The sequence below is a fragment of the Lingula anatina genome, chromosome 3, assembly GCF_051362555.1.
Source record: "Lingula anatina isolate TDL-2025a chromosome 3, LinAna3.0, whole genome shotgun sequence".
NCBI lineage: Eukaryota > Metazoa > Brachiopoda > Lingulata > Lingulida > Lingulidae > Lingula > Lingula anatina.
Genome location: NC_141769.1, coordinates 21157327 through 21180414, shown reverse-complemented (window position 1 = coordinate 21180414; position 23088 = coordinate 21157327). Strand labels below are relative to the sequence as shown.

At 34.9% G+C, this 23088-nt stretch overlaps 2 protein-coding genes and 1 long non-coding RNA gene across 12 annotated transcripts in view; 2 read left to right on the top strand and 1 right to left on the bottom strand.

Annotated features, from left to right (window-relative positions):
• The first annotated feature begins 573 nt into the window (after nt 1-573).
• Nucleotides 574-2938, top strand: LOC147763061 (uncharacterized). Its single transcript, XR_015333630.1, has 4 exons — nt 574-912; nt 1414-1501; nt 1748-1874; nt 2433-2938. It is a non-coding gene; the product is annotated as an uncharacterized LOC147763061 (long non-coding RNA).
• On the bottom strand, nt 1527-22166 carry LOC106159749 (DNA repair protein SWI5 homolog). 8 transcript variants are annotated; one of them, XM_087009798.1, is made up of 7 exons: nt 22146-22166; nt 9402-9596; nt 8443-8537; nt 6778-8251; nt 6254-6327; nt 5931-6033; nt 1527-2715 (listed from the first exon to the last, which is right to left on the bottom strand). In XM_087009798.1, the coding sequence occupies exons 2-4, from the start codon at nt 9482-9484 to the stop codon at nt 8187-8189; spliced, it is 243 nt and encodes an 80-aa protein (XP_086865924.1). In that variant the 5' UTR covers nt 9485-9596; nt 22146-22166; the 3' UTR covers nt 1527-2715; nt 5931-6033; nt 6254-6327; nt 6778-8186. The 8 variants fall into 8 exon arrangements, with proteins under 8 accessions (XP_086865924.1, XP_086865923.1, XP_086865925.1 ...); XM_087009797.1 differs by lacking the exon at nt 22146-22166 and adding an exon at nt 11783-11912; XM_087009799.1 differs by lacking the exon at nt 22146-22166 and adding an exon at nt 10786-10955 and having other exon boundaries at nt 1527-3448.
• Nucleotides 10784-23088, top strand: part of LOC106180564 (nucleoporin NUP188-like) — a 79022-nt gene continuing 66717 nt past the window's right edge. For 2 of the 3 annotated variants that reach the window (XM_087009792.1, XM_087009791.1), the window contains exons 1-9: nt 11415-11485; nt 12143-12191; nt 12571-12644; nt 15195-15285; nt 16036-16116; nt 16406-16543; nt 17718-17774; nt 18557-18625; nt 20601-20735. In XM_087009792.1, coding sequence (XP_086865918.1) covers nt 11466-11485; nt 12143-12191; nt 12571-12644; nt 15195-15285; nt 16036-16116; nt 16406-16543; nt 17718-17774; nt 18557-18625; nt 20601-20735 — 714 coding nt within the window. In that variant the 5' untranslated portion in view covers nt 11415-11465. Of the gene's footprint in view, nt 10914-11414; nt 11486-12142; nt 12192-12570; nt 12645-15194; nt 15286-16035; nt 16117-16405; nt 16544-17717; nt 17775-18556; nt 18626-20600; nt 20736-23088 lie in introns of those variants that run through there. The other variant, XM_087009794.1, reaches the window with a different exon arrangement.

The window sequence follows — 23088 nt, the reverse complement described above, 5'->3', positions numbered from 1 at the left end:
TGTCTGTACATAAAAATCTACAAGATCTTTGCCAAATGTGAATTAGTCGAGTAGCCAGAACGCTAACCCTGCAATGTTTTTTCCTGAAAAATATTTTTTGCTGAAATGCATTCTTTAGGTTGACAGAAGCAAAATTAGCTTGGTTGCTATTTCCGAGACATTGAGCATTTTTCAATATGGCCGTCAATTTATGAGGAAAAATAGAAAAAAGAACAGAAGTCGCCGGGTATGGTTTATTGACAGCTTTTTTGAACGTGCATCCTGTCAGGAGAGCACAACAGTGCTAGTGAATACACTTAAGCCTGTTACATATAGCAAAAAAGCCAAAATGGCCGTCAAAACATATGGCAGAAAGTAAAAAAAAGCTGCAAAATAAGTTCGTTTTTTTGCAAATTTAGTCTTATTGAAAACATTACCACCTTTTCTATTTCTGTCCATGATGATAATTTGTTAGTCAAGATCCTAAACTCTCAGAAACTGCCTATTTGACATTAATCAGATGGTGGCAGACGGAGCCATCTCCTGAGAGTCCATTTCCACTCGGACGAGCCCCATAGTCAAAGCTTGCTATGTTATATCATAGAAGTAGAGAAAATGGAATGCCAACTTCAAATCTCGCAGGCCGAGCTTGTGACCCCGAGAGTTGGGCGAGAGTTGGGGAGTTTCACTTCCGGTTTCCATGCCGCTGCATTCAACTCACGCTCTACATGTTTCAATAACTACTATTCATAGCGACTAGAGCTAGTTTTTACGATAATGTGATTTGCTATGGCGTAAACGGGAGTCTGGACATTCTAACTGCAGTTTTTATGGTGTGAAAACGGAATCATTAAAACCCAAAGCGCTTTATTTGGTGCGTGTGACAGAGTGTATTACCGAAGTCGAAGATAACACGGAATATAATTTAGCAATGTAAGTAATAACTTTTGTATTTTAATACAATATTGTGTTTTTTAAGCGTAAATTTAAGGAGTGAGAGGCTCATTCATGATATGATCTGTCCTTGAATACAATGGTCGTCTGACGCCGATTGTTTTCCGTTTATCCCTCAAGTGTCCATGTACGGTCTTCGAGAAATCTGTGAACTAAATGTCGTTATCCAAGCTGTTAATAAAAGCACAGAATATTTATACATATAAATATTACATATTTAGTTGTCCCCTTTTCATTTTATGCATTTGTACAAGCAAAATACGAACATGTTTAATAAGAAAAAATGGAAATATCAAAGTCATACTTGGAGTTGTGCCATACCACCAGAGGATCATTGCAACACTAAACTAGATCAGTTATAGCTGGTTATTACTCCTGGAGATATAGCTTCAACATATAATTAAGATATACCTGACTATGTAGGACTAATAATAATAATAATTTATTAGAAATGTAAATTTTTATTCTGTTCTTTTCAAGGGTGTCAAGAAGGAGTTTCTGTTGTGTTATTCTATGCAGTGCCTCTTCACAGAAGTGCAAGGGTCTTTCTTTCCACAGCTTGCCTAAGGTAAAATTGAAGCAACACAAAATAATAATCAAGCAAACCATTTTATTATTATCTCTTTTGCACCTTTTCACAGTTGAATAACTTACTTCTTTCACAATAATTATATATAAAACGACAATTTATTAAATCTCATAATGTTCAATATTTTACACCTTCATATGCCAGCTTTTGATTCCACAAAGAAACTCCCATTTCTAAGGCGAGTACAAGAATTAAGGTGGTACATGTATCTTTTCATATCCACAGGAGTGTCTGAGGTTTCAGACAAATGGAGAAGTCAGCTGATCCACTGCATCAACAGATGTGACAGCTACTTCAATCCTGAGAAAGTCAAGATCTGTTCCAGTTATTTTGAAGCACCGTTTCATTAAATGTATGTGTACATTCAGGCTGTATAATTGGGGGATGAATATTATCTCATGAAAGTTTATTGAACTCGATTGAAATGAATTAACATCCCTTTCACCTCCTTATTACAACTTAAATTCAACATTGCTGTTTGCTTACCAAATGAGGACTTATGTCTCGGTTTCAAAGCTTTATTTTTTACATCAGACATTTAGCAGTGCACACATGTATGGTGAAACTGATTGTAGTTACATACAAATTGAGACTATCCTTACTTTAAAATAGAAATCTATAAATTAAGAAATGTGCATAATAAGGGCAGAATTTGTACCTTTAGCATGTTATGTAGAACTAAAATGGCAGTCTGGAATAACAGAATTAGAGCATTGGAAAAATGTATCTGTATAGGAAATTTTTTCCAAAATTTTTTTCATTTCCATCAACATAGGCTGCATTTGTAGTGATAGATGCAAGTCTGCCTTGTGACTTAGCAGCCTGCAATGTCTGCTTCTGGCTGTGTACTTTTATCTCCGAGTTGACTCAGTTTTTCCTTGTTATCACTTCCCCTTCATCTATGTTTCAGTTTGCTGACTACAAAAACCACCAATCATTATAGTGTGTGATGTCTACCTCTGTCCGTTTGATGGAATCGACAACATTTTCTGCACTAGTAGGGCTGATGAAATGTGCATCCAGGACTTAACTGAAGATCTCAACTGCCAACCAGACTGCTGTAATGTCTTGTATGCTGGTTGTAGCAGTGAAGATAGCTGACTGGGATGCCTCTCTGTTCAGCCTGGAGACCTTGGACTTCTTTACCAAACAGGGAGATATATATTGTCCCAAAAGGTTGCAGAAACCTGAAACTAAATTAGAACTGTATGCTAGTGATGCACGTTTTTTAAAAGTACTAATGGCAGAGTACAACTAATTATGTCTGACTCCAGATTTTGACATATCCAAGAATATTGCTGTTTGAGAAATCCGTTTCAATACGACATCTTTATTTTTAACTATGGCTATGTAAAACATTGGCTTTTAAATGTATACTGACAGTCAATAAAATCATAGCATTTATTTATCAAATAATATTTTAAGTTCCTTTGGCACATTAAGAAAATGACAGTTTTCATGTGAAATATGACACATTATTCAGTCACACATTTCACTCTTTTATGACCAAAAGAGAGTTGGAATCGATTCTCATTAAAAAAAGGACAAGAAAGTTTTCTGATGCACTTTCACTGTCTGTCACCATATATTAAAGAATAATCCATAGTATAACATGAACAAGAGCTGAGAAAAAAATCGAGTATGCAGGCAAGAAAAAGTTACCATTATAATAAACTATGCAGGCAAGGAAAAGTTACCATTATTAAAAACAGGTTGAAATACTATTGTGATTAAGTTCAACCCAATATTGCATTTACACTTTAAAATAAATTAATTGCACCAATAGTATTCTATGGGTCAGATGTATGAGGCTTCAAACTGTGTGAACAGGTGCTGATATTATTTAAGGAAAATTTAAGGTGTAAAATCAAGCACTTCCAAATTAGCTATCTTAGGTGATGGCATCAGATAACCCATGGTTTGCAGCTAAGAGTAGAAAAAAAATTAATAATAATAATAATAAATAAATAAAATTTAAAAAATAATAAAATAAAAAAAATGAAATAAACAGAGGAGAAAATAACAAACTATAAAATGCTTTTAAAGATAGATGAGGCATGATGTATTACATGGAAAACAAGTAAAAACATTTTTATATAGTTTTGAAAGTGCGTGGTATAATTAAGGCACAGGAAATAATTTATTTTTTGGATTTCTTGAACATTAGACTGAAATATTACCATGTTCAAGAGTGTATTAAACAATTGCAAAATATCTCTAAACTGAAATCATTGTATTTTCTAAATGTTTCAGCTGAAGATGCTTTATGTATTTATATCTGATTTCTCTAAATTAAACTGTTCTTATCATATACTGATGATTGATCAAAGTAGACAAGAAAACATTCCATAGAAATATAAAAATTTTATATGCAGGTCAAGAGTAATATTCATTTGCTATTATTGTTATTATGTACGGTAATATGCCAAACAATTCGACCAAGATTAATTAATTAATTTCATGGAAATGTCAGTTTGGTCGAATTGATTAAAATACAGCAAATGGAAACCTTTGATATCGTCGGATTGTTAGGGGCATCTGCCAAAACGTCCATCTTTCCGGAAGTACTGCATTTTACCGGAAGTGTTACGCAAGATAAGCCGCAATTTTCGCCTAACATGTGTTTCAGGCATGTTTTATCCTCCTGAAATCTTATTTTGCTGTGTACAATATGTGCTAACATTACTTAACATTAAAAAAGACGACAATTATAACTTTTAATTATATATTTCCCTCACCTACGGTCACTTTCATGATGCGCTTCACAAGTGGGACGAGTATGGTGTTGTAAACACAGGCCGGTCACTTATATTTGAAACCGGTGGCTTTAGTGGACTTAAACTAGTTATGTGATCTACGTACGCCCTATTTGAATTTTAATATGACAACTGAAATCAACCGAATTGAATTTTTTTACCAGTCTGAGATCAGTTTTTTTCAACCCGCAAGGCTTGCTCAGCGTCGAGGCGTAGACGTACGTACTTCCGAAGAAAATTCAATCACCCGTATCAAAGAATACCAACTGGTACTCAAACGGAAATCAGTGTAACTTCAAATTACTATTAAGTATTTTATTTAAAAAGCATGTCATATAAAAACATATTGACAAAAGGCAAAATACGGAGCGTACCTGTGACGATAGACATACAGCATTTTGCTGGCATTCTTCCGATTTTCTTACTTATATACTCTCGCTGTGCACAAACCACGGTGCATATTGAAAACCCCACTGATACAACCAGAACGTAAAAATAGCATTTACTTGCCATAATTTTCACAAAACAGGTGCATTTATAATTTGACGTGAGAATTGAGCACATGCAGAAATGAGAGACTGGTTTTATCTGGTCTGCTCTAGCATAGCGCAAACCACATGTTAATGAAGACGGTCCCATTTTGGGAGAGGGGGTCACAGGAATGGAGTTCGTCGTGGAATACGCTAAATATTATCAACATTTCATGCATCTGGGGAAACAGAAAGTGACTCACAGGTAACGTAAATACCCAGTGGAACTCTCTATGAAGCTCCCATGGAGTTAAGGAAGACGTCATTTTTATTGTTGACAAATCAGTTATCCATGTAGGTGAACAGCGACACGTGTTCGTCAGATTTTGACAGCGCGTGGTATTTGGCGCCAAGAAGTCTGGGCGGTCGATCCCGCTGATCTTTCGGTCGATTGTAGTAAATGTAAGATCTTGCGGTGTTGCCTTCAAGAACGTTTCCCCATCTGCATATATATTTCAATCGAACTTGAAAATAAATTGCTTATTCTTCCCATTTTTATTAGTGCTAGCAAACGCAATATATGGTCTATATGAAGGTGTTTACGACGTATTCTACCCACTGTCGATATTTGGTTTCATCCAGAATAGACCTTTTTTTAACCCCCCCCCCCCCCTCCCCAGTTACGGGCGTGATGAATCAGTCAGCGAGGGCAAGTCTGCTTAATAGCAAAATTTGTATGTCTATAAGCACTATTATTGTCATCGGGGACAGAGGAAAAGACAGGTACGTCATGCTTCCAGATTAGATCTTCAATTAATTGTTTCTTCCTCATTGACGAGAGCTATTGAAAGGACAACAATTGACAAAGGGCCGAGGCATGCAGCATCTATTTCACTGGCTTGAAAATTTACCGAGTCTTGTCGACGATGTGGTCGAACAATCGGAACAAGAAAAAAATTCTGTCCCATGATTTTGACGTATGGACTAATTGTTTGAGCCCAGAAAAATTAATTTTATAAAATAATTTTTGTGGTCGGATTGACTGGGCCGGTCGAAATGCTTGGCACATTACCGTATGCAGTAACAGCTGTTATTGCTACTATAACTGATACATATTTGGAACTTTGTAATTTTGATAAAAGCCTTGAAATACTGAAATAAATATATTCTTTAACAATGTACCTTTTGAAGTTTCCTTTTGCATATTTATAGCTGCTGTATGTCAACAAAATGCTGGATGCAGCTTTTCCAGGGATTGCTCCACTAATTGTGAGATTTCAGTCACCTGAAGTAGTAAATTTACAAAAGCACTGTCAACAAATTATTTTTGTATTTGTATCATGTTTCATTATTAATGTAAATGCATAATATCTAACGAAAAGGAATGTACTGTACCAATTTCCATGTAACTATAAAATGTTTCATCATATAAAAATGTTCTCAAACAAAAAAAAAAAAAAAAAAAAAATTCAGAAAGATGGTTATTTTTATTTATTGCAACATACTAGGGTGGTGCTACTGGTTGCGTGGTGCTCTGTACGGCGAGTTGCAGCATACTGAATCTCTCTTCAAAATCATCCTATAAACAGAAAATTTACTTAAAATTTTGGAAAAAATAACTTACAACAAATACAAAATTTTAATGATAATGAATGTGAGTAGGATTTAACTTAATGAGGTGATTTAATATCGGTAGAAAAAATTATTGGGTCGCCTTTTCCTTGGCAGGAAAATTGCTAGCAGCCTTGTATTTAGTTGTAAACAAAAGCATTAAATAGCAAATTCCCTAGTTAAGGGACAGAATTTTATTCCGACTTTTTTCAAGTATGATGTGCAGTCAAACTACAGTTCACGGCTAGTACGGACTAATATTCCGTTGCTGTACAGATATATCATTACTTGATCACGACAGGGAAAGTAAAACTCTGCCGGCTGTCCACGTGCTTTGTGTGAGATCGCTCGATTATCGTCGATTTTATCCACATGCTGCAATCCAGCTTCGTTTAATCAAGCTAAGAGACAGACTTACCTCCAATAATGTCAACTTCGAGGCCATTATTAATCAAATTGAACCAAAAATCTGTCAAAATGACGCTCAATTGTCTTAGCACGCCTGCTCCCCATTCACATGTAGTGCAACAAAAGTTGACCGGAAGTAAAACTACCCAACTCTCGCCCAACTCTCGTGGTCACAAGCTCATAACACAGAGGGCAATACAAATCTCGCGGGAGTTGGCATTCCATTTTCTCTACTTCTATGGTTATATCTTGCAAGCTTTTTAAAAAGAAATTATTTCATCTGGGTTACAAAACTTAGAGAAGCTTATAAGCATGACTTTATTTGCCAGTTGATACATACGAGATATTGATAATTTTTCAAAATTCAAGATGGCCATCAATTTGTTATATGAATAGCGACTTTTTCGTAAGGGAACTCCAGATCAGGATCGCTACATCAGGTTGCATCAGCTGCGGGACCAATTTCGCCATGCCAGTCGTACAGCATAAGAAGCACCCGGCAGGAACAACAAGTACACTTTGTCAATAAATAAAGGGTTTGATATATATTATGTGCCGAATTATCAGATTAAAACATAATTTAACTGATTTTTTACCTTTTTGGGCTTGTTTTAGTGGTTATTTGAAATGTGGAATACCATGCACTTATAAAAAGTATAAACATAAATATAAAAAGGGGATATGGTTTTAATAAAACTAAATATGCAAACAACAAACTGATTCTGCAGCTTTTATCATTTTCTCCCTTATGTTTTGACGGCCATTTTGGTTTTTTGCTAAATGGTACGTGATTAAGCTTATTCACTAGTACTGTTGTGCTCTCCTGATAGGATACACGTTCAAAAATCTGTTAATAAAGTTTACCCGGCGACTTCTGGTCATTTTTCTATTTTTCCTCATAAATTGACGGCCATATTGAAAAATGCTCAAGGTCTCGGAAATAGCAACCAAGCTAATTTTGCTTCTCTTGGCCTGAAGAATGCATTTCAGCAAAAAAAGTTTACAGGAAAGAACATTGCAGGGTTCGACTATTGGGCCTATGGGGGTGGCAACTCGACTAAATGCATCTCCAGCACCATTATTCACTCTTTATACAGTGTTCTGAAGATAAGATCTAGATTTATTCCATATTGCAAAACTGTCAAAATCATTGAAATTTGAAATGCATGTAGTTCAAGATGGTCTGGCATGTCATGTGACCTTCATGTGATTATCATGTGACTTCATCCAATTATGTCAATCACATAAACAGTTGTTATGAAAGATATAAAAGTTTCTCATTTTTGTATGTTTGTACATACTGATAGTTGTTTCTATGCTTCTGTTTCCTTCTAAATTTCCTAATGTTAACAGTTGTCCTGTGCAATCTCTTTTCCTTAGTTATCCACAAATTATCGACACAATTCTTTGCCTACTTCTTCAGTCTTCCAAAGCCAAGCCATATTCTTCATATAGTTCCTTAGTAGTCACTCCTTTTTTTGTAGCTTTAAATAAAAGAAGTCGACATATTAGCTATATTTATCTTATAGACTCAGAGTGCCCATAAGAGGCATACTAGTAGGGGAAATTCTAGCATCAAAACAAATTTATGTCAGCAAAAGTAACTCTATGAATACATACTGAAGAAAATTTCAGACATGTAACAAGATGAACCCATGTCATACCATTAACATACCAATTTGTCCTAGAAGCATTTGTCCAAGGTCTTTAATTTCATTGTACTGGTGCAGTTTCTCTTTGTGAGTTGGAAGTTCCTCCTGCTTATAGCCTCTGAAAATTGGAAGTTTACATCTAAATTCTCATTATGTGCTTATTTGCTCTTTAAGAGAACATGAATTGTTTATCTCACCCATACTATTAAATAAGAATAAAACACCTTTTTTGAGATGCTCGTAACTAATTAACCAGCAGATCCACCATTATACAGTTTGTGTACAATTGTGTCATATTTTGCTTGTAGGACTAATTCATGAGACTAATATATAAATCAAGTTCGAAAATAAGCTTGATCGGTTCAGTTTTGATGAATTTATGCCTTTTTTGTATATAACTAGTTTTTCCTTAGATTCAATTCTTAGGCATTTTACATGTAACAGTCTCATTATTGAACTAATCAGATATGTAAAAAAAATTCTGTACAGACATTTTCTGCATCTTAACAATATTGTTAGTTGATTATATAAAAATGATTGTAAACCTGTTATAATTGTGTATTGTGTAATAAAGTGTTATATACTGTGTTTATTGCATATATGCTGATAAAAAGACAACTTTTGGCAAAATAACTTATCAACTTTTCATAGAGTTTTTAGGGTGATTATCGATCAAATGTATCTTTAGCATATGAGATTTATTTTTCACAATAAAAAATTGTAAAAACCACAGAAATATAATAAACTCCATTTTACCACCAAAATAACACTTCCCACAATTATCCTGGAATATGTGCTTGCCAACAGACCATGTCACTTGTTCTTTGAGGATAAAAGTGTGAAGCCTCAAACATACATATTTACAGGAGTAGAGTTTTACAAAGACAAAAGAACCATCTATATTTCATCGTTTCCTTTTTTACTTAAAATTTAGGGTAGTGAGATTGCAAATAATATTTCATCAAACATGCATATTACTTACTGCTTCTGCAACAAATTTATTTCTTTATCTAGTTCAGCTAAGGTCTGCCTTAAGCTTTTAGCGTCCTTTTGTAGTTTTTCCATGAGCCCTTTAACTTCATTTGCTTGTCCCTGTTTTGACTGTCTTTCTGACAGCTTTTTAGCAACACTCCCTTTATCTATTTTTTCAGCTGGAGTAGTTCAGCTACTTTTTTTTCTAAAATTAAAAAATACTTAATTATGAATTACCAAAATAATTTATATCTCATATCAATTTATAAAATTTCAAGGAATAAATTTTGAGAAAATTACAAATTAAGAAAACAAACAAATAAACAGAAAAATATTTACTCAAAATTAAAGTATATATCAGATATTGTGAAAACTCTTGGTCCAAGGAGCTCTAACAAAAAGGGGGGGGGGGAAGAGTCTGTTTGCCAGTCTCTCATTGGTCAGAATGAATAGAGCCCAGAGAACAATGGGTGACTACATCTGCTACGATCTTGTTTAAATACCGTTTTCTGGAAAATGATCATTCACTAGGTTGAGAGCATTTTGAGAGGTTGCAAATGGAAATGAAGTCAAAAGTTTGTTAAATGCAATAAGAACAGGGTGCAAAGAATAGTGTTGGATAAAACTGTGGTATAGTGTCCAGGACCCTCTTGTAAATGTCAGGTAGTCCCAACCCTCCCCCTGTAAATGTCAGGTAGATTGACACCCCTCCCTCCCCCTGTCCCTATTCATGGGTGGCTTTACCACCTAGGGGTCAGTGAGTGTCAACATCTACTCACATCAGTCTGATGAAGGATTCACTTACAAATTTGTTAAGATAGACTTAAGAATATTTGTGGGATTTGGCTTGAACAGCACAAATATTGTCAATTGAGAAAGACTTTCAGTTGGCAAGAATGTCCTAAGAATATTTTTAGGTTTCAGTTGTTATGGTGTAAGAATCAACCAAGATGTTTTGCATCTGGAAGCTAGTTCAGGACTAAAAATTTGAACAAACTTTCATCCTGACTACACTACATATCAGTGACTGCAAAAACTGAACTAACTACCATAAATAAGAATCAGCAAAGAGCTTAAAGAATTTATCACGATTAAACTAAGAGACCATTCCCACAGATACTTAGATCCATCTATCCCCCTGGGGAGTCTCACTATATTGATGTCAGCTTAACTGGCTTAAATGTCTGTCCTGCCTACTAAAAGCTGTAAGGGGGTAATAAACTTTTGTGTGTGCTCGGCTCCCAGAAGCTGACAGCAATTTAACTTGAATCCCCAGGGATTTAACCCAGTTAAAGAACCCTGGGAATTATCAGTTTCTGGTAGTGCACGGAATTTGGGACTGGAGCATAACTTGGTTGTTCTCATCATTATGGCAACTCATCCTCATACAGTACCATAGTTATCACAACAATGCTGTGACTAGGATTTGAGGTCTCAATGAGAAGTACTATCCACTATCCGATCACGGCTTGTTCAACAGCCTTGGCTGCTACAGCGGATTGCTTTTCCAATTGCTAAGTTTGTAAGTATCAATATGCAATCAAGCATAGTAATTTGAAGAAGCTTTTCGTTAAAAAAAACTTTAACAGAAGAACAAAATTTTCAATGTCGCATTTCAGCAAGTTTCGCCTATAGATCTGCCTGTCAAAATGAAATGCGGTAATCAATCTCAATGTCACCAACTTCCGGTTTATATCTTAAATCGGTTCTCTTAGAGTCATCCGATGTATATCTTCGTTTAAAAACACACCCCTTCTTTGTATTTCAAAAATTATTTTGTTAGGGATTCCCTTTTCACACATTCGTATCCTTCGTTAAATAAACCCTTTTTGCATTTGTGTAACGATCAGTGTGTTGCGATCAAAAAACTGTTTGGAGTCACAGGGCAGAGTTTATATTTAAAACAATAGAATATGCCTCCCAGTCATCATATGTACACCGAGTAAAATAGTTAATTAAATGAATTAAAAATTATTTTAGGTCATTGTTGTTTTTCTCTAACTGTTACTCATGAACGTTTTCTTTACAATCGTTACGAAACTAAAACTAAAATCTGCTTCACTGCTTGAAAGCGATGGCGCGGTCGTCGCAGGGGTAAGCACTGTTTTTATTATGTATATAAATATGTTTGGAACGTTGTAATCTATTCAGATTTGATACGGAGTATATTAGGAGGCAATATCTGTATCTTTCATTCCACTACAGTTCTTTCAAATCACAGTAGGGTACACGCTTGCCTAAAATTTGTTACAAGTTAAGTACTGGCCACATTTTCTTATTCCCCTAAAGTTTATCAGGCCCAGGACATACACATCATGCATAAAGCTACATATCTGAATATGAAGAATCCGAAGACTAATGAAATTTAATGCACTGTATATCAAGACTTACCTTTGTTTGAACTATTGTACAAGCTCACCAGAAAGGAAGATCCATTTGTGACAGTGTGTTATTTTCCTCTGAAGATTTTATTGAAACTAGTCACATTTATTCACAGCAGCTTCATGTAAATTAATAACAATAAGTGCATGGCCATGTAATGTGCAGAAGTGTATTGGGGGGGGGGGGGGCTAATCCATTTATAAGACCTGTTTAAAAGTGTTAATTTTATATTGGACTTACATTAAGATGAGTATTTATAAATGAATTGGGAGGGGGGGGGGTACTTTGCCAGTTGTATATAGTAAATTATTTAAATTTTATAAAGGTTCAAACTAACTTTGTGTTAAAAGCAGGATATTTTGTTTTTAGGTCAACCAGGGATTTATGGCAGTTCCTAACTGGGGCAACAAGACCTCAGGTAAGTATGTGACAAATCTGCCTAGACCTAAAGAAAAATTTAATGTTTAAATCTTACATAATACATTGACGTATACACGTGCGTTCTTGGACTTGCATTCTACAATTTGTTGATAACAAGAGAATACTTATTTGAACTTGAAAAAAATATACTTTATTATGGAATACCTTAGCTTTGTTGTTTGAATTAGCTTGATTTTGCGGTATGTAAATTTATATGAAAGTGATAATTTAGTTATTAAAAAAATAATTTAACATAAGGGAAGTGACGAAAACAGTTGTTTGTAGTTTTTGACTGGTCATTAGTTTGGTCCCTCTCTAGAAGTTGTATTTGTTAGATTAATTTGTTAATTTGTTAAATTATTGTGATTGTTATTTAGGAACTGATTGCCATGCAACTACATCAATACAAGTTTCTCCTGACTACTGGGCTATCCTACTATAAGCAGCCAAGGTAAGAAACTTTTGTGGAAATAAAGCATATTTTATTGATATTTTTATATGCAGGCATTGTACTTGTGTCTGTACTTGTTCTTATTTCTGTCTGCCCATGCTGTCAGTGTAATTTGTGTCCCAGGATTCAGCTTATTGTTATACAGACATAGCTTTCCAAAATATTTCTTAGCCCCACATTTTCCAAACTGAATTTTTGACTTAATCGCATCATGTTTATGGTTTAGTTTTGTCTGACTTCAAAAATCAGTGTGATTGGATTGTTTTCTAAAAATGCTTTTTATGGATGGCAGTCTGAGCATATGGTACTAATCACCATTTCTGTTGTTGTAGGAGTCATTGTCGTGGCCTTGTTTTCTTTTTTTTTCTTTTATTTTTTAAATGTGATATTAAATGAAAATTGCTCTAGTATGATTATAGGACTAAAATACAGATTTACTTTAAAATTTGCTGACGTTGTTTTTTGTATATATTTGATTGGATGAGATGCTGGCTCAAATGGTTCTGTTGAGGGTGTTAACTCAAAATTTGAATAAAGCTAGAAATGCATCTGTTGCCACTGATGCTACAGGTAAGGCTGTTAAATGAGATGAGTACAGACAGTCAGAGGATTCCTAAAGCGTCAAAAAGGTTATTCTTAGTGGAGTGATTTTAAAAAGCCTTTCCATTGTGTCCACATCAGGCAGAAGTGCTGCATTGAGATGTGGTTGCCACCCTAATGAAAATAAGCTTAAATATCTTTTGGTGTCATTTTGTAAAAGGCAAAGATAAAATTTTACATTCTCTGGTTTCAAAAGATTTCACATGATTTCCTAAACATAAAAGAAAGATATTTTAGAAGAAAACGCTAGCTGGTAAGAGCCTAAGAGTTAGGTGAAGCACAGGCTAGTTAAATATTTAATAATAATAATAATATTTATTTCTTGCAAACCGCACTACACTTCCATCTCAGTGCTGTTTACAAATAAAATTATCAGAATTACAGAAGCTGAGTTGAATAAAACAATTTAAATGATTAATGCTGGTTACAAAAGTAATAGTCTAAATAATAAAACTTTTTATGATAAAATAAGAAAATGTATAATTTCAAGTATTAAAATTAATTGAAGTACTGTGCAAAAAAGAATGTTTTCAAGTCTTTTTTAAAAACCTTAACACTGTCTGTAGTCTGAATGTGTGAGGGTAGTCCATAAAATGGGCGCTGCAATTGAAAATGCCCTATTGCTGTAGGTCATGATTTGGGTGACATTAAGGATATTGTAACCCTTTATTATCATCCAGATACCAAAAATGAAGTTTTTCCTGCATCTGATCATTCAATAATCCATCTATCTTTGTGCTGATTTAAAACAATGAAAAACCCTCGAAAATGTTAAATATCAGTGTTTATAATTCTTATTGCAACATAGAAGCATAAGCAAGTCAAAGCTTGTATAGTCAATTGAACACTTTTCATCTTTTTCAGTTTTTACCCCAAAATAGCAATTATGCGTCACCCATATGATAAGATGACATGTAAGTGTTAAAGATGCATATGAAATCAATTTTTTGCCACAAAAGCCAACTAAATGCCAGCATACAGTTTCAAGTAGTATAACTAAGAAAATTACCAAAAGATATTGTTTAATTTTACCCAAAAATGATATTTGAACAGATTTTTCTGCAAGCATTCTATGCTGTATATAAATGAGGCAGAAAAGTAGGTCATGAAAGTAGGTTAAATTTCTGACCAAGAATTTAAAGAAAGGAGCAGTCTAAAGCTCTTTTATGGCTGATAGAGTCATTTATTAAGTTTGTCCGTTGGCATGTCTAATTTATTTAAGTCGTATAAGAAACTAGTAGAAGTGGTTTATATATGTTACTGGGAATCCACGCTCCAATGATCCTTGGTTCATATGTACCTTAAATTAATTTAGTCACTGAACACTGAAGATTGATCTATTACCCAAAAGAATGTATGTAAGGTTGCAAATAAGGAGTTTTGGGTAAAGGATGACAATATTCTTAACACAGTTGTGGAATGTTGAGAGAGCAGAGATGGCTCTTCCTCCCAAAGCATACATGCAACATGCTACAATTATAATGAGTCACAATGCCAGGCTTGCAGAAAATAGTGTTTCAAGTGTGACCAAACAGAATTATTTCACCAAGAACTGTAAATAAAAAACAGATAACACGATAACAGTATATGTGTCTCAATTCAGATCCCAATCTAGTCCAGTTACTAACCAGACTAGGTCACATCCCAATTGAGACTTTGCATTGTTACAATCATAATGAGCATATTAATTGGCCAAGTAATTTGCAAGTGAGCTGCCAGTTTGTTTGTATGATATGTGTAATTAAATTGTGGATGTTATACAAAATATGCTCATTGTACTGTTAACAATGCAAGGAACCAATAGGGATCTGGCTTAGCCTGTTAATCACTGGACTTGATTGGGATCTGGATCTGTCACAGTCCATAACGATTTTGTACTGCTGTAGGTAGTTATATATTTAGATTTGTGATGCCAAAGTGTTAACTACTTTTTGTTTGTTTTCTCAACAGCAATCCTAGTGGTGAGTTGTTGGAGAAAGAACTAAAGCACCAAATAAGAGCAGAGCAAAAGGAAGCTGTGAAGAAATTGAGCCAGTTTCTGGTAAGGAGATTTGCTGTATTTTGGGATGGAGGAATATAGATAACTTATGAAACATGGTCAGACCATGAACTGCACCAACTGTTGTGGGTCATTAGGAAATACACCACCAGTTTTCATTACCGTTGCTTCTATGAAGATTTTTTTTATCCAGGGTCTCATGTTGCCCTAGAGCAAATTTGATTTTGGCATCCTTTGACAATTTTTAATGTCCAAATACTTATGACCTGTCTGTGGGACAGCCAACTCTGCAACTTTACCTGTCTGATATCAATTTTTAACTGTCTCGGACAGGTGCCAGTTTCGAGTCCTCCATTTTCCCCAAAATATGCTGTTTGATGCCAATTCAAATGTTTCAATCATTTAGATATAAAAACTGAATTCAAAGGTCACTAGGTGTATGCAACATTTGATGCAATGACATGTAATTTGATTAATGTGTATGACATAGATGGCCAGTTAACCATCAAGACTTCACTTCAGTTGGTGTAGAAATGCCATAAGTGTAAAATATATTTGGTTGATATGAGTGAGTAGTTTGAATAATTCAGCATATTTCTGTTACTAACTCTCTCAGAATCACATGTTCTTCACTTTAAAAAGTATAAAAGCTGGGACAAATGTGGTACTTGCAGTATTTCATATACATTATCGAATTACAATGTTGCAAATATATGTTATTCTTACATATGAATTCACTTACTAGTCACCTGTTGGTAACTCATGCCACTTAGGATGTCTTTATTGTTTCAGGGTTTGGATGAGATCATCACATATGACATATACAGATTGTATTTACAGCATGATTACAGAGGATCTCAAAAGGATCTACAGGTTCACTGACAATTTCCTTTTTAATGTTGAATGACAGATTATTACATTTGATTGGTATTACTTTTACTCACTTTGTGAAACTATTAATTTCCAGTATATTTCCAGATCTATGTTGATTGTAAGAATTTAAGCATTTAGCATACCAGTGAAAAAAGATAAACACTGATAGTTTTCATTGACAGTGTTAAAAATTATCAATCTTTGAGAAAGCTGTGCATTAATGGGGAATCAGAGAATTTGTGAATGAATGAATATCTAGTCAAGCAAATGAAAATCTTTTGGAATTTAGACCATGTTGGGAGAAGACCGTCACATGAGGGCATTAGTGCTGAGAACCAGGGACTTCTACTTCAGTGAGCGACTCTACTTGCTCAGATGTATAAAGCATATCCTTAGTAAATGGCAGCATGAGGGATACAGATACCAGGTTGGTATGATACTTGGTATATAGGCTGCAGTGTTAGATGATGAAACTGTGTGCTATATCAGTAAAGTTGAGGGGCAGCGAAACTCAAGAAGTCTGACAACTGGAATGTCCAACCATAGTACAGTTTCAGTGAATAATTTGAAATGGAAGAAAAAGCTTTCCTTTATATAAGTTACATATGTCAGCTTACATATGTCAGCTTAAGTTGACCTGTTTTTACTTGTATTCACTCATATCAAAGCCATGTCTAATGATAGTTTACTTTTTTTATGTACAGACACGTGGCTGTACATAAAACCATCACCAGCATCTGTCGTTGCTGCTGCCATGAACTTTCACCGAGAACATGATAAGTGGAAAAATGTTTTACCTTTTGTCTGCAAACTTATGGAACTGAATGAATATTCATAAAACAGGTCTAGTTCGACAATCAGCATGTTTGGGCCATTTTTTTAAAAGTTATGTAATAAGAAAAGTTCATGCTCTTACTCAAGATTTCAAAAGATTACTGAAACATCCACAAATTAAAATGAAATATGTTCACGATTTTGAATTTATGAAAAAGAATCGGTTTCAAAATGACTCTCGTTGGGGTGGGACTATATTGCGAGAAAAAAAGTTGCCAGCCTGAATTTTTTTCATTTTTAGATATGAGTTAAAAAATCATCCAAAGTTTAAGATTTTGAAGGGAGTAGTTTGCACACTCTCTAGTATGGTCACACGGTTCCCTAATCCAACATTCAACTAAAAATCTGCAGGGAGGGAAATGGGCGGTCGCCAGTCGCCAAATGCGACCGCTAAAACGAATTGGCGAGTGCCAATCTCAGTAACTGGTCCAAACGGGCGACTGCTCCATAAGCAGCGGCAACATGAGAAATATACGGGGTTTTTTACTTGTCCTTAGATATTTTTCCTTTTTTAAATAAAATCCGCTCCCAATTTTGTCTGCATCGAAGCCTGCCTTATGCTTTAAATTTCATCCCTATTACCTTTTGTGCATAATTAAAATTTGATGTTGACTTTGCAGTTACGCATAATGTGTTATTGCATCAGAATTGACAGTATCCCATTTTGTGCATTATTTTCTGCTTTTTGCCTGTACCTTTGACAGCTTTGCTGCCTTGTTTAATGTTAAAATTTGAGTATTTTTTTTTTTTTTTTTTTTTTGCTACAGGAGGTTTTCTTTGATTTTTTGGAGGATGTTAATAAGGATAACGCACTCATTGAAAATGTAAGTAATATAAAGGATCTACTTCATTTTTTAAGTTTGAGCATTCTGTCGAAGCTCATTCAACATACTGACATTATAGCTACATTACTACATAGACTATAGACAAGTATTTACATCTGGATCAGGGTAAATTGTATTGTAATTTAAACAATGTTATAACATTGCCATAGAATATGCTTATATTTTTTTTAGAATATTCATGTATTGAAAATAAACCTTTGGTAGATTTTGCAGAATCTGAATGTTGTAAGAAAGTCAATTCCAACTGAAGTATTGTTCTACCTATGAGACGTTGCATTTCAACTGTTTTTCAACCATTATCAGGGGACTTTGATCACCTGACTGAATTTTTTCTTTCTTTTTTGGATTGCAAAATGGGTGTGATCATAAGTCACCAAACTAGGTGTGATCATAAAGTCAAAAATATACTTATTTGATTGACATACAAATATGCTTCTATGGATATAGATTTATTGGGAACTGAGGAAAAGGCTGCATCTTAAATATCTAACTAATAATTGAAGTTGCAGCAAAATGTCCCATCTGAAATAAAACGGGCCAAAACTCGTTTTTACTGTGGTCACAATTCATAGAAGTAAGGGGTCATTTTTTCATTGGAAAAATAATTGCCAAAGTCTTTTTTTTTTTTTTTTTTTTTTATCAAAACTTTTCATGTACTGCCACATTTTGTTTTTGAGACAAATCTCGGCCCTTTAATTGACTTATACATGTTTAGCTCTTTTTAAGGATTATTAATTCAGCATCCTTTCCGTGTTCTGTAGGTACTAGACCAGTATGAAATGGTGTGTTCCACTACTGCTCCTTCATTGGACACCTACGGGAACTATATGGTAAGCTAAATCTGAATAAACTGATTTTCAGTTAGTATTGCCATAAAGCTAAATTGAGATTAGAAAAATTATGTTGCTTTTTGCAAGAGTGTCCCTTTTTTCTCAGGTGGCAGTATCTCATACAAGGATAATCCTGGGCCGCGCGATTGCGCCAAATGCGCGACCCTTTTCTGAAAGGCGCAAGTAAAATTTTATCCTGCTCCATTCTGGCGCGTACAAATAGCAAACACTATTTTTTTGCAATAAAGATCGACATACATTATGATGTCACTCGAAGTGCGAGTACCGATGCTGTGAGGGCTGACATATGAGCCGTTTTACAAAAAAATATATAGAAACTGAAACAAATACAGGTCAATGAAAAACGTACTGCTCAAGACACTGAAAACAGGTCGCTCAAACTGCTTACGACCGGCCGCGCAGGTGAGAACACTTAACTACACGTGCTGGGTAAACAAATATGGTTTTTTAGATGGGTGCTCTTAACTAATTTTAACGGAAATTTTATGTGATATTGCACCTTTAGCGGTGCTGCATGTCAAAATGAGGGACAGCATCGTTTTCAATGCGGAAAATCTGCAATGGCACAGTCAGGATGCAAAACTGTCCATTATATTTATCTAAACGAACAAGCTTAGATATTGAAAAAAAAAAAAAACTTTTTTTTTTTGGGGGGGGGGGGGGGGGGGGGCTGTGCAAGTGGAAATTATCTGGGGACAGGTGAAACTTGTTAGCAGTAGGCCTGACCAGACAGGTGACCTGAAAAATAAGCGTCAAGCCCTGCAGCAGTGTAAATAATCACAAATACTTAATTCATTAATAGGTATGCTAACTTATTTTTGTAATGTTATGTAGTTGCTTGCTAGATTTTATGTGAGTATATATATATATATATATATATATATATTGAGACAGGTTTCTCCCAGGTTAAAAAAGAAAGCAAGTATTTTGAAGAAAAATTCTTTTTAGACTCTTGCCCGTAGTCTGGGGGGAGGGGAGTCCGAAAGAACCGCCCCTTTTGCTGGGAAAAGGTCCACTCTGGGTAAAATTTGATCTAGGTACATGATGTTTTAATGGAAAAAGGTCCACTTTTTCAGAAAAAGAACCTCCTTTTTGAAATTGCTGGCTTTTTTTTACAATAAAAATGGGAATTGTCAACCTTTTCCATGCAGTGCAATTATTCGGCATAGTTCGGCAATTATTAATTCTGAAAGATTTATCCATTAAGTTCAATTTTTCGGACAGCACAATTGTTAATTTTGGAAGATTTTTCCACACACTACAACTATTTAGGACTTAGAGTAGTAGCATCAAGCCTTTTTTCATTGTTTTTAATCACATTAAAATATTGAAATATAATGAATTTTCTCTAAATAATTCACGGCACACATTTTTTAAAAATGGCCCACTTTTTTTGACCAAGTGGGCCAAAATGGCCCAACCAGATTTTGACCCAGGACGATCCCTGCTCATATGTAATATAATACAGTTATAATCATAATCATATATATATATATATATATATATATATTTTTTTTTTTTCAATCAAATTTGAAAATAAATTATGTATTCTTCCAAATTTTTTATTACTAGCAAACATTATATGGCCCATGTAAATGTGTTTTACGACATATCCGACCTACTGTCGATATTTGGTATCTAAACAGAAACGTGAAGATTTGCGTTGATAAGAATAATTTTACATGAACAGGCCCATAGCCAGCAACTTTGTTGAGCAGGCTGTACTGGTTTTAAATTTGGACAGGTCAAATTTATGACCACCTGTTTGAAGTACAGGTGATTGTAAATGTTAATGTCGAGCCCTGGTAAGTTACTTTTTCTGAATGTCCATGTTACCTGTAGTCAGACATGTAAGTAACTTGCCTTTGTGGGCAAGTATGACTTACATACTAGTTGCTCTGCTGTAGAAATCACTTGTGCCAAGCTTGTCATGTCCTAAATGATACCATTACAGACTGAGGAACAGGCTGTATTATGGCTGAAACAGAACCTCAGGGAGCAGATTGAACTTCTGCAGATAATGATGTACTATTACAAAGATTTTCAACACCCATTGCCTAAACTGGGAAAAGTGCTAAAACAGTTCAAGGTAAGAGGCATACTATATCAAATTTAAATTAAGAAGTGAAACATGAATTGTAAAGCTCACATATGACAAGAAGGATGTTTGATTTTACTTATCAGTTTTAAATTTTAAATCATTTTAGATCTGTATATATTCTGATTGCCCACTGCCTCCGTCATGTTCCTGTCCTTGTGTTAGCTGTTACCGCCTAATATTGTTCACACCATAACTGCCAGATCATATGTTTGTTTTACCTTGGATGTGATAAGGGACTGAGCTTGAGAATTTGCATGATCATTTTTTTTTAAATTTAAAAGTCATTTCAATTTTTATGTGGTGTCCTCCTATAATTATAGTGATTTCACTTGCTCCCCTGCAAAAGAAATAAAACTTAAACATAATATTTTTTTTTCTTTTGTATTGGCTAAGTTGTTTCAGGATTAATTTCTGGTCATCTTGAAACATGATGGGGTCATCGATAGCATTCAGAACAGATGATCTGTCGACTTACTTATCTGCGGACTAAATATGGCAGACCCATCATAAAAGGAAGCTGCTTAATATCCTTGTGGTCTCACCGCCTCCACATGTACCATTTAGTGGATTAAATCATGGCTCCCAAGGTTTAATTGCTAGGCCCCAACACGGTTTGTGGAGGCAAGGAGACGATCAGGGGATTATAAGGTGTTACCCTTTTAGTGAGTCGACCATATTTGATCCACTGATCATCTTGTTCTATTTGGGCTCATTCACACTACCAAGTATATCAAGGTCCAGTTAATCCTATGAGAATGTTTCAAGTAAACCCATTCCCTTTGCCTTCACACTGATAATGACAGCCTTTCACCAACTGTACTCTCTGTTAAGCATGCACACCATTGTTCTTATTAGAAAGAAATATGAACAAGAGGAGAGCTTTGATTGTTATGCTGTAGGAAATGTTTAATTTATGTGTGTCAAGAAATATTTCTGTAAGAACAAAGGCATTAAAATTTTGGCAAATACCATTGACAGAGAGGAAAAGCAGATTACAGTTTTTATGTGAATCAGACATGGACAAAATTTGGGAATCTTATTATCGTTTTAGTCCTTAATCTATGCTCTTTGAGCAACTTCATTTTCTTATTAATTACATTCTGAAGGAAGAATTCTGAGTGATCTATGCAGCTAGTACCAAAGACTAAGTCCATTCTATAAGATTTCTTTGAGATAAACAATAATAAGCGATATAACTTGATGACATTGAGAGAAGTCTACTGTAAATAAATTTGCGAGTCTGTGACATGAATACATCTACATAATACAGTAATGAATACATATTGAATTATAGTACCAATGTCACTTCACATGGGAGTTACGTAATACTCATGTGCACAATCACATGTTAGAGCTTCAAATAAACTTACAAACTAACTTAACTTGTACTTTACTTACCTGACGTTGTGACTTTCAAAAACACGTGCATGCTACCCTCTTGGTTCCTTGTCTTTGTCCCTTTGTCTTTTTCTCGCCTCCTGATGTGAAGAGTTTACAAATACTATGTTTAGCTCTTTGTTGTACTCTATTGCCTTCTCACTCAACTGTCTGGGTGAATATAGCGTCTGTGCACCCTCTTCCTTTTCTAAAAGCCATCTGTGCATCACTCAGAAATGGTTCTACCTTGTACCTCATGCGTTGTTCCAAGATTTTTGCATATATTTTTCCTGTTTGACTCAAAAGGGAGATGCCTCTATACATGTTGCAGTCTTTCTTGCTTCCTTTCTTTTTCCAGATTGGTACAACGATGGCACGTTGCCAGTCGTCTGGGACCTTCTGTTCTAACCATGCTTTTTGGAATATACTTGTCACCCAGCTGATTCCCATCTCACTACAGGCTAGAATGGCTTCAGTTGTGATGCCGTCAACCCCAGCAGCTTTATTTTTCGGGATTGTCTTAAGTGCTTTTCTTAGCTCTGCTTCTATAGTTATTGGATTTTCTTCTTCTGGGTAACTTGGATGAAATTGGTGCAATGTGCTATCTTGATTTCTTGGGTTGAGCAGACCATCGAAATACTCCTGCCATCTACTTTTTATACTTTTTATTTCGTTAAGAGGGTTTTCTTCTTTGTCATTTATAACTGTTGTCGGGCTAAATGGTTCATCGTGTAGCCTCATTGCTTTAACACTTTTGTAGAATTGCCGAGATGACTTCTTAGCCAGTTCACTCAAATTCTCTCCGTATTCTTTCCATGTCTGTTCCTTGGCGGCTTTGACTGTTCTCTTGCAATGTCGTCTAGCTAGTCTGTAACTCACGTAATCCTCTTCTAAGTTTGATTTTAGTATCCTTAATATTCCATAGTACTGATTTACCATACCACAAAATCACACCTGTATATGT

Coding starts and splice junctions, on each gene's coding strand:
- LOC106159749 (XM_087009795.1), bottom strand. CDS start 6,804: ATGGCCTCGAAGTTGACATTATTGGAG. Junction 6,328..6,777: donor CGAAGTTGACATTATTGGAG/GTAAGTCTGTCT, acceptor TTCTGTTTATAG/GATGATTTTGAAGAGAGATT. Junction 2,716..6,253: donor CAACCAGTAGCACCACCCTA/GTATGTTGCAAT, acceptor GTTCTAATTTAG/TTTCAGGTTTCTGCAACCTT.